We start from the raw sequence: 13096 nt of genomic DNA on the forward strand, positions 1-13096 counted from the left end.
AAATGAGAAGGAAACCGACATGGCACACAAGAGTTAGATGGAGAAAATATTCTTGCAAAGGATTTGTTCCAGGCCATGAAAGAGCAGGTAGGCAATAGTTCTGAATTTTTAAATAAGGATATCAATTCTTCTTAAATTTATGGACAAATTTAACATAATGACAACCAAAAAACAAACTACTTTATAAAAATGACTATAAAACTGGTCCATAGGAGTAAGTGTGCCCTAATCATCAGGAATGACACTTCTAGAAAAACACCAATACAGTACACTAATGCATATATATGGAATTTAGAAAGATGGTAACGATAACCCTATATGCAAGACAGAAAAAGAGACACAGATGTATAGAACAGTCCTTCAGACTCTGTGGGAGAAGGCGAGGGTGGGATGATCTGAGAGAATAGCATTGAAACATGTATATTATCATATGCGAAACAGATCGCCAGTCCAGGGTCGATGCATGAGACAGGGTGCTCAGGGCTGGTGCAGTGGGATGACCCTGAGGGACGGGATGGGGAGGGACGTGGGAGGGGGGTTCAGGATGGGGACACGTGTACACCCATGGTGGATTCATGTCAATGTATGGCAAAACCCACTACTATATTATAAAGTAATTAGCCTCCAATTAAAATAAATACATTAAAATTAAAAAAAAAAAAAGGAATGACACTTCTGTACAATGACGGGCTTCCCAGGTAGCGCTAGTGGTAAAGAACCCACCAGCCAACACAAGAGATGCAGTTTTGATCCCAGGATTCAGAAGATTCCCCTGGAGGAGGGCATGGCAACTCACTCCAGTATTCTTCCCTAAAGAATCCCATGGACAGAGGAGCCTGGCAGGCTACAGTTCATAACATAGCAAAGAGTTGGACAGGACTGAAGGGACTTAGTATGCACACACGCAATCACCAGGAATGACAAAGATTACAAAGAATGAACACCCCCAGCCTGGAGTGAACGAGCAGAATGGAGACCATGGATGGAAGCATAAATTCACTTATCCACTCCAGAGGGCAATTATTCAACCCAAAACAAGACAGAGACGCACATGCTCCAAACCCAACAACTCCATCCCCAGGACTTTCACCCTAGGTACTACCCAATAACTCCCAGGGTCTCTTGCAAGGGCAATGTATCAGTCACTTGAGCTGCTGTGACAAATACCACAGGCTCTGGGTTTTGAGCAACAGATATTTACTGCTCAGAGTTTGGAGAACATCCAAGTTCAGAGTGTCTACAGAGTTGGTTTCTCTTGAGGTCTCTCTCCTTGCCTCTCTTCTCCCTGTGTCCTCACATCATTTCCCCCCAACAGGTCTGTGACTTAATCTCTTCTTCTTCTAAGGACAGTAGTCATACTGGATCAGGGCCCAGTGATCTCTTTTTAACTTAACCACCTGTCTTCACATACAGTCACATTCTGAAGTATTGAGGGGTGTGACTTCAACATGAATTTGAGAGGTACATAATTCAGCCCATAACAGATGATTACTGCATTAATAATATTACTACTGATAACAACTGTCATACCTACAATTCACACCTTTATTTAGATCTTTCTATGAGCTCTTTAGGATTCCCTGGTGGCTCAGTGGTAAAGAATCCACCTGCCAGCGCAGGAGACACGAGTTCAATCCCTGGGTAGGGAACACCCCCTGGAGTAAGAAATGGTGACCCACTACAGTACTCTTGCCTGGGAAATCCTATGGACAGAGGAGCCTGGCAGACTACAGTCCATGGGGACACAAAAGAGTCAGATACAACTTAGCGACTAAACAGCAACAATGAGCTCTTTAAGCTTGACACCAGTCCTATAAAAAAGGTATTATCACTTTAGGTGAGGGAGAAGCAGTTTAAAGAAGTTAAAGAACAGTGCCAAGGACTAGGAGATGTCTGGAGTAGGAAATGGCAACCCACTCCAGTATTCTTGCCTGGAGAATTCCATGGACAGAGGAGCCTGGTGGGCTGCAGTCCATGGGGTCGCAAAGAGACACGACTGAGTGACTGAGAACACTAGGAGATGTCACAAAGCCAGCCACCAAGGTCCACTGTTCCCTTCCAGGAGTCGTGGCTGACAACATGTGGACAGGTCACTTTATTTTTGTAAAAGGCACATACAACACAAGCATGTACATGGGTGCGTAGAAAATGGTCTTTGTTTTATGGGACTATGGGTGATTTTTACATTTTTCCTTTTTATGCTGTTTGCTTTTCAGACAATTGTGTCTTCACAAACTAGGAGATGAAAAAAATTTTTTTAACTCTATTTCCATTTTTTTTTTTTAATCTACATATCAGTGTTGATGAGGTTTTCTTGTCAGCTGTGCCATCTCGGGCCACCTTTATTCCACTCACCTTGATGCCCTGAGACTCTCATCTCTGCAGGGTCAAGTTGGCCCCATGGGCTGCTAACTTGTGATGTCCAACATGACTTCCTACTGGGAACAGCCCCCACCACACAGACCGAAGAAGAGGAAAAACATCAAATGGAGGATTCTGTCCGTGACCCTGGTTTCAGCTCCCCTCTCTGCAGGGGGCTGTGACAAAGACTACCACGACATGTGCTGTTGGGTCATCCACACAACTGGCCATGTGGCTGCCATGATTAGCCCCTGACGTCCTGACTCAGCAAGAGGTAAGAAAGAGGAAGTTTCCTCCCCGACAGTTGGGTGCAGCTCAGGACTAGGGTAAGGGGTGGAGGAGAGTCAGGCCTGGCTGGCGGGCAGAAAGCAAGGTAGCCAAGGAATGGACTTCGGCTCAGCAAGTAAGCAGCTCCCCCCTTCTGTTCTCATCTGTCCACCTGGGTGCCAGTCTGGGCCCCTCTCTACCCTCCCTCATCTAGTTTGAACCCAACCTCCACTCTCCTCCTTGGCTTTGAAATGTCAAAAGATAAACATTAAAGTTTTCCTGGGATGGAGAATGTTGGTTTCATCATCATTTGGTTACCATTTGATCCTTTTGTACTACTGCCTGGTTCCTGGTGATATAGATCCTGACCAAAGCTGTCTGACCACAAGTCCTGATCCTCATTAAGAGATCCCCTTATACACAAGGCATTTCCCTCCATTAGTTAAGTGACATCTGGCAAGGCACTGAAATTCTCTGGTTCAGTTTTTCCAAAGACACCAGAAATCTGGATTTTTTTTTTTAATGTCAAATCCCTCAATTTTTAAATGTCGACAATCATTAACACATTTAAAGAAATGTAGCTGATCCACTGTGTTGTACAGAGGAAAGTAACACAACATTGTAAAGCAATTATACTTCAATTTCTTTTCTTTTTTTTTAATTTAGGAGCAAACACAGTATCTGCAGTTTTCTCCCAAAATGCAAAGGCTGAGTTTAAAGGAGTTTAAGGTCTTAACCAGCTCTGATAATGACTAGGTATTTTAGTCATTAGAATTTAGAACTAGAATACTTAAGAATTAATTGGTATTTTGCTTTAGGAAAAATGATTAAATTTCTCCACTTCAAACTAGCCTTTAAGAGGCAGCTTCTTTTGAGGGACAGCCAGAAAAGGCAGCTGGTCTTACTGATCCTATGTATCTTTTTCTTTCCTCACCAAAGCAAATCACCTCTATGCAAATTCTAGACATGTAAGACATCTGCGATATAACATATAAAGCGGGTCACAGGCAGCACCTCTGGGGAGCTTCTCCAGGACCTGGCTGTATCTTGGTTTTTATCAGCACATCCCCAGGGCCTGACGTGGCCTATTGTGAATGCTCAGCCTGTGCATGGAAAGTTTAAGTTCCCAGGAATGTAGCTCTCAAGGTCTTACTTCAACAAGAATAATTGTGAGATTCAAAATTCCTTAGTAGATATATATTAAGTATGGGCAAGCTCTCTCTCTCTCTCTCTCAGACACAGACACACACACAAACCCTGTAGATCACTAGGTATAACCATTCAAGAATAGTAAGTCAGATAAATATTATTTCTGCATGTTGTGCCTTTAAGACCTCTTCCCAGCAGCCGGCTCACATTTTTGGAGAGTACGAAGCTACACCGTAAGTCAAAACCTGTCTTTACGTCTTAGCAGATACACCCTCAACACAGGGCAACAGATACTCAAAAAAAAAAAAAAGAGAGAGAGCTGACAGAGGTCTGAGTGCAAAAATAAATATAAATTAAGATCCTAAAAGCAGATGTGAAAGGGACTGGGTCCTCCAAACACTCCTGTTTCCTTTGGATCTGGGGGCATTATAGACGGTCACACAGCCAGGGCTCCTGAGGAAATTTTGTGAAGGGCACACGCCCCCACAGCACTGGGACAACTGGTCCACCTTATGGCTTGTGAGAGAGTTTCCAGATGATGTCTGGGCTCAGTTTGGAGGCTCTGGTTAGAGGTCAGTCAGTCCCCCTCTCCAGCAGCTCAAGTCCACACCCCCAACTGCCTGCCATGTGGGCCTTGGACACTTCTGTCCTCACGGCCCCTGAACTCTGGGGCCCACCGACACAGTGCAAACCCTAATCCTGCTCACCCCACCTTCTGTGGACAACGCAATAGAGGTGCCAGCCTTCACCCTCTGCCGTGCTTCTCCCGAGGGGCCCAGGGCAGCATGACATGTTCTCCCCGGGGGACGGTGAATGACCAAACTGGAAACCTCTTCCAAGTTTCTATCTCTTGGTCTGCATCTGGCTTTACCACCCTTCACCCAAGGTAATTTGGCTAAAATGAGGTTGGACAAAGAGGCAATTCAAAGGCTATCCTTGATTGCAATTGTCTGGTGGCTGCTGGCAGTCGATCACAACCTAGAAAAGCCCACATGTCTTCAAGGTCAGGAAGGGATGACTCAACACGTGGGCTGGGAAAAATGATAGCTTCCTTGTATCAAAGCACAAAAGTCACAGCCTAAGAAATCTGTCCTTTACATCCCTCAGAAGTGCACTTTCTTGGCACGGGCTTCAGTCAGATATGTCCAGACATGCTAACGTGTGCACCCAGTGCCCTGCTTACCCCAAGTTCTCTGAGACTCAGTGGAAGTGTGCAAAGGCCCCTCAGCTGCATGGAAAGCAGGACATCTTGTAGTAACCTGAATGCGAGGGGGCGCTCACTCGTTTCCCAGGTAACAGATGGTGGCCGTCTGGCCTCCAATAAACAGACACCACTGGAAAATCAAAATCAGAAGGCAAGATCTCGGTGGTGGCAATGGAGACGTGGGGTCTCCTCACAGATTAGGCAGTCCTGTTATGTGAGGGTCCTACCTCAGTGGCATTCCTTCCGGGACAGAGAAGTAGCAGGTGGTTGGCAGGGCTCTCCCCTGGCTGTGCCTGGGAGTTCTGATTCTCAAGCATTGGGTGATGGCTTTTGGTGTCTTTCCAGTGCAGATAAGGATACTACAGATCAATAAGCCACCACAAGCTTAATGATAAGTGTACACTGGGTGGGGAGCCCAGCTGAAGGATTCCAGGTCAACACCATCTTTGATCACCTGCAAGTACCATGGACACAATTCACTACTTGGGACCTTGCACAGTCACTGAGCTTACGTTGTCCCTGTATCATGATGCCCTCATTGACAGACAGATGCCTCTCTATCTCCAACCAGGCCACCGCTGGACTGCTTATCAGAAGGCTTTCTCAGCTGGGCTGAGTTTTTCCTTCCTCACTCCCCCCATGTGGCAGACACGAGCAACCTGCAGACACAAAGCCAATCCCTTCTCTCTCGCTGCCTGACTCCCCTCAGAGTCCTGGAAGCCAAGCACCCACCATGCCAGCCTCTCTTGCAGCTACAGGTGGTCGTGCAACCCAGTTCTAATCCACGGGAGGTCTGTGGGGGGCTCCTGACAAGAATTTTACCTTCCTGATAAGAGGGGGCTGACCATAGCAGGCAGAGCCACCCCACTCCCTCCAGCCTTGGAGGCCGATGAATGGAGATGCTTATACTGATGATGGCTCTATAAAAATGCATATATACACTCCTAGGTAAGGGTCAGAAGCATAAACATGTAGATGGTTATTAGTTCTAAAGAGGTGTGTGGAGGTCTGTGTATTCATGCCAGCATCCTTTGGGGAAGACTTTCTTTTTAAGTGAAAATGATGTACACTTTAAACATGACAACAATAACAACAACAAAAAAACACTGTCAATTTGGACCCAGTATTCAGAATTAGGCAATTTTAGGTATACTTCTTTCCACGTGGTTCAACTTATGAGCATCCACAGTATAAGTAACCTGGAAAATAACCCAGAGGAAATGCTCCTTATTTCTGTGCCATGCCCTCTTCCAGGTGTTGAGCCAGTGTAGATGGAAATATGAGGATGAGCATCAAGGCTTTTCTACATCTTTTCAGACACAGAAGGACTGCTGCATTTGCAGGACAAAGTCTATGGTTAATTTGTCTACACATACCGTAAAAGCTTCCATATAAATGATTTAATGACATTGAGATCAGAAATCATAAAATTCATCCATAAAGCATTTCTACCAACAGCTTGCAGTGAGACTCTTCCACACTTCCAGGAAAAGATAGAAGGTGGACAGAAGGAGGTGCCTCGCCAGCCTCACAAACACATGGAGCAGAGAAACTGAGGCTGAGGTATCCTCTCTCACACACACACGTGGCATTTATCAAAATGAACAGAAATAATTAACACTGACATGACAATACATCCTTAAAATTTTTTTTATGACAATACATTGTTAAAATTGTTTTAACGAGTGCTCAGTTTTCCCTTTGGCTTCTGCCGTTGTTGCCATGGCTCTCCAGAAGCAGAGAAAACAGGGAAGGATCCAGAGAGTTCCAGGTGCTAGGTCACAACTCAGAACATAAGAAACCTTCTCACGGTTAAAACACAACAGGAAACTGCAGGAGACTGTTTCACTGTGCGCGCCTCATTCAACTCTAACCAAGGACATTTGCTATTAAATCACATTTTGTGTATTTTGCCTTCATCCAAGGAAAAGAAAGGATGGTCTTTTTCTTTCTTATAGGAACACAGAGTTGTGGAGTTACAGGCATAGGTGCAGAAGGGGAAACAGGACCCCAATCAGCCATGATGTGCCCCAGTGCCTGTATATGGCCCGTGGTCCACTTCACACTAGAAGAAGTGAATTTTTTAGGCAAGTGTTCAACCTCTTTGAGTCAGATTTTTCAACTGCAAGATGGAGACAATACTGAACTGCATTAAATTTTTTCTCTGCTAAGTTAATACTGCTGATAATAGCTATGTCACACGATCCAACCTAATAATGCCTGCCCTGCCTATTCACAGACGTTATGGAAGCAAAGAAAATTATTTACATGAAGATACACAAAGATACTTTAACTCTGAAAAGAGCATTCACTTGATGAACTAGAAGAGTAATCAGTGCTTCAAACACCACATATGCACCACTTTGTTAAAAAACGAAATTACAGAGGTAGTTTTCAGCATCCTTCTGTAAAATGCAGATTCTGGGCCCGCCCCAGACCTGATGAGGAATGCGTGCTTCTGACAGGTACTCCCCGTGATAATCCAAGTTGTAGATGGTATTTTTCCCAGGTAATAATTGGCTTTGTTGATTTTAGGGGGCTTTGTGCTGCAATGCAGGCCTTTTCCAAGCCACCTGGTATGTCCCTTTCCTCACTAAGTAAAAGAGAATATAAAGAACCTAGTGTGCAGAATGCTCTCTTTTCTCAACGACTGGGAAGAGATTTCACGTAAAGTCAGTAAAATGAACTCGGTCTCTAATTTAAGTTATGAGAACTGATAAAACCTGATGAAGGTGTCATCTTTTGCTACAAGATGTCTTCATCACCTTACCTGGTAATCCAAGTCTTTTTAAAAAGCTCTCAGTATTGAAGTTCTTGGAGGGGCTGGGTACCAACCATCCAGCGTAACTTACCCCTCAGAATGTAGTTCTGATAGTTCTGATCTGCCTCAGCTCCCACCTTGATCAAACATGTCAGACCTTCAGCCACTACAAATTCATGCACCAAATCCTTGTCATCCTGGCAGGAAACAGGGAAAGAAAAAAAGAGAGAGAGAGAGAGAAACTTCAAATACTGTCCCAGTCCATCCTCCATCCAGGCTGTGCAGTGAAAACTACGTACAAGCCTCTGACTCCAGACTGACCTCTGAAGATTGTTCGGCTCTATTCAAATGAAGCATCTTAACTATTGCCAGAGGAATTTTACAACCAGTCTTCACATCATTGTTTGCCAAAGACCAATTATTGCCTTCTGGGCAAGCTAATAAAGATAAAGCAAATAAATCCCCTGACTGTCAGGAATATTTATAGTGATCTGTTTTTCATTCTTCAGAAATCACCAGGCTCCAGGCCCCCACAGGTCCCTAGGGACCGGTCACTGAAACCTGCTGGGTTTCAACACAGGAAACACTGGGTTTCAGTACAGACTATCCTGTGAAGGATTCAAAGCCACCCGTGTGTTTCAAAGGACAGTCCCTAAGGAAGGTTACGAGGGTCTTGCAAACAGCATCTGAGAAAGTAAGGGAGTAGTTTCTCCACCTTCCAAGTTGTGCTGCTCACAGGACAAGTGAGGAGGCAGAATAGAGAATCGGCCGTGTGTCTGGAGCAGCCACACTGTCCCCCACTGCGGTCGGTCTGCAGTCTAATCACAGAAAGCAGGACCTGGAAGGAACCACTGGAGTCATCTAATAGGGTGGTTCTCAAAGACAGGTCTCTGGAGCCATAGGCACCTGAGCATCAGCTGGAAACTGGTTAGAAATGCAAAGTACCCAGCTCCACCCTGACTTACTGGTCAGGAAGCTCCATTGTGGGGCCGGGCAACCAGTGCTTAATAAGCTCTGTGGGGATTCAGAGGTGCTCAGGGTCGTCTTCTCACCCCTGACTCCCTCACGTCAGGATCATCGATGGAGCTTTAAAAAGGAACAGGACATAGCCCCCGCCCAGAAGGGTTTAACCAGAATTTCTAGGGTGGGGTCCAGGCTCTGACATTAAATTCCCAAGGAAATCCATCCTAAAGGGCCACCAGTTCAAGAATCACTCATCTAATCCTGCCTTCCCTTCACAGATGAAGACTCAGGAGTGGCAAAACTTTGGCCAAGATGACCTAATTATGGCCCAGCCAGCCCCTTGCCTGGAGTACCAGGTTCGATAGAGCTCTATGAGACAAACTTTTCCACTACTTTTTTGGGAGGAGATTTCCTTGATTGGACCCTGCCTTGTCTCAAATGCAGCTAGGATACATTCATCTTCAATTATAACAACAGAGCAAAAATGAAAAACCTCAGTGATGTAAGTAGTAGAAAGTTTAATAGAATAATGAAAGGTTATTATTATAGGAATGGTCAGCAACCATGGTCTATCTCCAAAAAAGAAAAAAATAATTTAGACACACTGGCATAACTCTCCTGTCTCCATGTTGAAAGCAGCCTCTCATTTTGATTTTATGGCATTTTCCAGTTATATGGATGGAGGACTTGAGCAAAGGGGGTGGGGGTGGGGAGGAGGTGGCAGGCCAGGCAGCTACTCCCTTTGAACCAAAAACACACTCTTAACATTCAGAGGGCACTGGGGGGAGGGGTGAACATGGCCGTGCCCTGACGGTAATGAAAGACAGCTGTGTTAACTCAGGCTTGAAGATAATCATGGCTTTGGAAGCAAGAGAAAATGGGACAATATCATGATTTTTGGAAAATCACTTTACACTCGTATGTATGAAGGAAATAAAAATAATTCTCCCTCCATCCATATTCTTTTCCACCAGCATATGTGAAAAGCGAACATTTAGATGAGCTCATGTCTAGTCAGAAAGTTTTTCCAAGCATGTAACAAATGTTTATTACTTTAACTAAAACTAGATTCACACATGACTTCATGGTGAAAAAGTGAGAACAAGCTCTCAAGAAACCACTCAAGCTAATCACTAATATTAATATAGCAGAGAGCTGACTGTCTGGCAAAGGTTCTTGGAAAAAGACACTGGGCAGTGTTTATAAAAATAATCCGGAACCCTAACTTAAATTGATGCATATATGTAGATAAGGCATTTAGGAAATTAAAATATACTGATAATAAATGTAGAAAATATCCTCCAAATTGGCAATATACAAGATTTTGAACACATACCTTAAAGTATATGGGCGTTAATAAATGATTTTTGAAACACTGCTTTCCGACTCCAATGAAATCAACATATTAACAGTAACTAATAAGAGATCATCCTTGAATTTCAGATTAATGGCCACACTTTAACCTGTGATAATTTTTTTGACACCTGTTAATCAAGGAATATTCAACTCAATCCAAATGACCAATGGCTGTGTTTTTACACCCTTTAAACTGGAGTTCCAAAAGGAACTTCCACACATCAAAGAAACCTAAGATATGATAGAGATGCAGACACTTGGGTGTGGGAGAAGGTGATCTAAACTCCAGACAGCTTGCTGACTGTGGAATCCACCCAAGACCCCTGTGGGATGGAGCTATTTGATGGACAGGTCTGTGGTCTTCCAAATAGATTAAACTTCTGGGAGCAAATGTCTTCATTCTTGCCTACATAATGCCAACAAAGGCTGTTCAAAAATACGTGTCTGCTGAGTAGAAGGTGGAAACAGTATCCTTGAGAATTCAGACAGACAACACTATAGAACAAACATGGTGAGGGGGTATGAAACTAGATCGCCATGTGTTCAATTTATCTTTTAACTTTTTCACCATGGAAAACTTGAAACATACAAAAGAAGACAGAACAAGTTAGGGAGCCAGGTGCCAATCAATTCACATCAATCTTGTTCCATCTATCACCCCACCCTGTCTGCTGCCGTATTCATTTGAAGCAAATCCCAGATGTCACATGATTTAATCCATAAATATTCTAATATGTACTTCCAGAGTATAGGAACGCTTTTTAAAATTATGTAATCACCATAAAAAAATTATGTACTCAACATAAAAATGAATACTTTGTTAATATTATCAAATGTCCAGTTTCAACTGGACAATGACCAATTTCAACTGTCTCAAAATTACAGGGTTTTTTTTTTTGACATTTTGTAGTAGGATTGAAATAAGATCCACATGTGGCAATTAGTTGATACAACTCTAAAATGTCTTTTAAATCACCTCTTTTTTTCCCTTGTAATCGGTGTGTTGAAGAAGCTAGATCATTTGTCCTCCAGAGTAGCCTGTATTCTGGGTTGTGTTGATTACTGGTAGTGTGGTTTAACATGTGCCTCTGTCTTAGATCATTTGTAAATTGTTTACTGCATAGAGATGCAGGATCAGACACATCCAGGGTTGAATCTGTTGGTGTGACTGCATCCTCAATGGCAGTGTGAGTTTCCATGAGAAGGTACGAAATAGCTGGTTGCATCTCATTTCCATTGCGTCAGCAGGTCTTGAAGCTCCATACCTAGATCCATTAATTCATTCAGGGTTGCAAAACTCTGATGTTCTAAGTGATACTCTAACTATATCACTCCTTCTTACTAAATAGCTAGAATATTTTTATAAGCATACCTTCCCTCAACTACTATTTGATTATCCTAAAGCTCATATAGGAATAAGTAAGATAAATGTGTGATTTTAGAATTTTACCCATTTTTCAAAATAAACGGCTGGTTCACCAACATCTTTCTTCCATTGGTGACCAATTCATTGTTATTCTTTAGTATTATTATGAACTCATAAATGCAGATTAAGCTGATGTGCTTCAATCCAATGTAATTATCATGCTTGTTGATGTTCATATTGTCCATCTTCAGCCAGCCAATGGGAGACCCTTCAACATGCTCCCAAGTTCCTTTGGCAATAATCCTAGTCATATTTGATAGCTTCTTTGCTCTCTGTCATATTTGATAGCTTCTTTGCTATCTATAATAATATGTTCCAAGTTTATTTTACCTATTTCCTAGGCCAGACTTGAAGTCAGCTATTTCTCCAAGGAACTCTGGTTCCTTTCAGTATTTTAAGACCACAGTCTCTATGCTAGTGGTGGTTTTTGCTAAAGGGTTGATCATTGCTTCTAGTACTTTTCAATAAACTTAGTCCTAGAAATATGTTTTGCAAGTTTGTTAGGATAATAAACACCATGGGTTCATTTCAATACTTCCAATTAAATTCAGAAATCCAGGCTTTTCTTAACTTAACTGTTTTATCTTTCTATCAACTTTCTTCCACACACTAAGAACCCTAATCCTTAAGAACTCTTAAGAATAACAAAATTAGAAAACACACAAACTGCAGTATCAGAATAGCAATATTAACACTACTACCAGCAAAATGATTATTATAAACAGTTGATCTGCATGTGTGTGTGTGGTTCTTTATCTTCTAAGAGTATATTCCACCCAGAGTACATAAACTGTAATGTTTCAAAGTCACTTGGAAGAGCTCTTCTCTGCGTGGTTCTGCCACCAACTGGACACTCAGTGAGGCGGGTGATGCGAGTGAGGGTGTGGAGTGTCATGAGTGTGGACTTCCGGCAGTATAGTACGAGCCCAGCCCAGCTGCCGTCAGGAATCTGAGTTCGAGAGAAGGACGTAACAGAGGGTAAAGTAAGTTCTGTTTTGTTCAGTTGATAGGAATTTGCTATATGACCCAGGGAACTCAACCCTGGGTCTCTGTAACAACCTAGAGGGGTGGGAAGGGGCGGGAGATAGGAGGGAAGTTAAAGAGGGAGGGGACACATGTATACCTATGGCTGAGTCATGTTGATGTGTGGCAGAGGCCAACACAATATTGTGAAGCAATTTTCCTTCGATTAAAAGTAAATAAGTTTGGGGGGGAGAAAAAAGCTTACTGAAATTGAAAAAAAAAAAAGCAAGGAGACACTGATGAATACATGGGAAGTGAAACTTGGGGACAAGTAATTAGCGAAGCATTTACTCAAATAAAAGAGAGGAAAGACTGAAGACAAACACCCTTGAGAAGAGTATTCCAATCACCCGGTCTGTTCATCTATTGCTTCAGTAGCACCAGCCACTGCATGAGGCTCCAAAGAGTCAGTGATGGACTCCAGGGAGCTCACAGGTGACTGGACTCAGACAAGCGCCCTGGAGCATCTCAAGCTCTGTTCCAGAGGTAAGCACAGCAATAGAGGTATTTGGAGAGCCCTTGACTGAAGTGAGGGTTCATCCAGAGAATCCCTGGCAAGAGGAGACATGAGGTGGGAAACTGAGGG

At 43.2% G+C, this 13096-nt stretch overlaps 1 protein-coding gene across 2 annotated transcripts in view; it reads right to left on the minus strand.

Annotated features, from left to right (window-relative positions):
• FHOD3 (formin homology 2 domain containing 3) overlaps positions 1-13096 on the minus strand; it is a 518587-nt gene that overhangs the window by 270285 nt on the left and 235206 nt on the right. For both annotated transcript variants that reach the window (XM_061130778.1, XM_061130777.1), the window contains exon 5: positions 7834-7939. In XM_061130778.1, the coding sequence (XP_060986761.1) occupies positions 7834-7939 (106 nt within the window). The remainder of the gene's footprint in view (positions 1-7833; positions 7940-13096) is intronic.

This window comes from Dama dama, chromosome 27 (genome assembly GCF_033118175.1).
Source record: "Dama dama isolate Ldn47 chromosome 27, ASM3311817v1, whole genome shotgun sequence".
In the NCBI taxonomy this organism is placed as follows: Eukaryota; Metazoa; Chordata; class Mammalia; order Artiodactyla; family Cervidae; genus Dama; species Dama dama.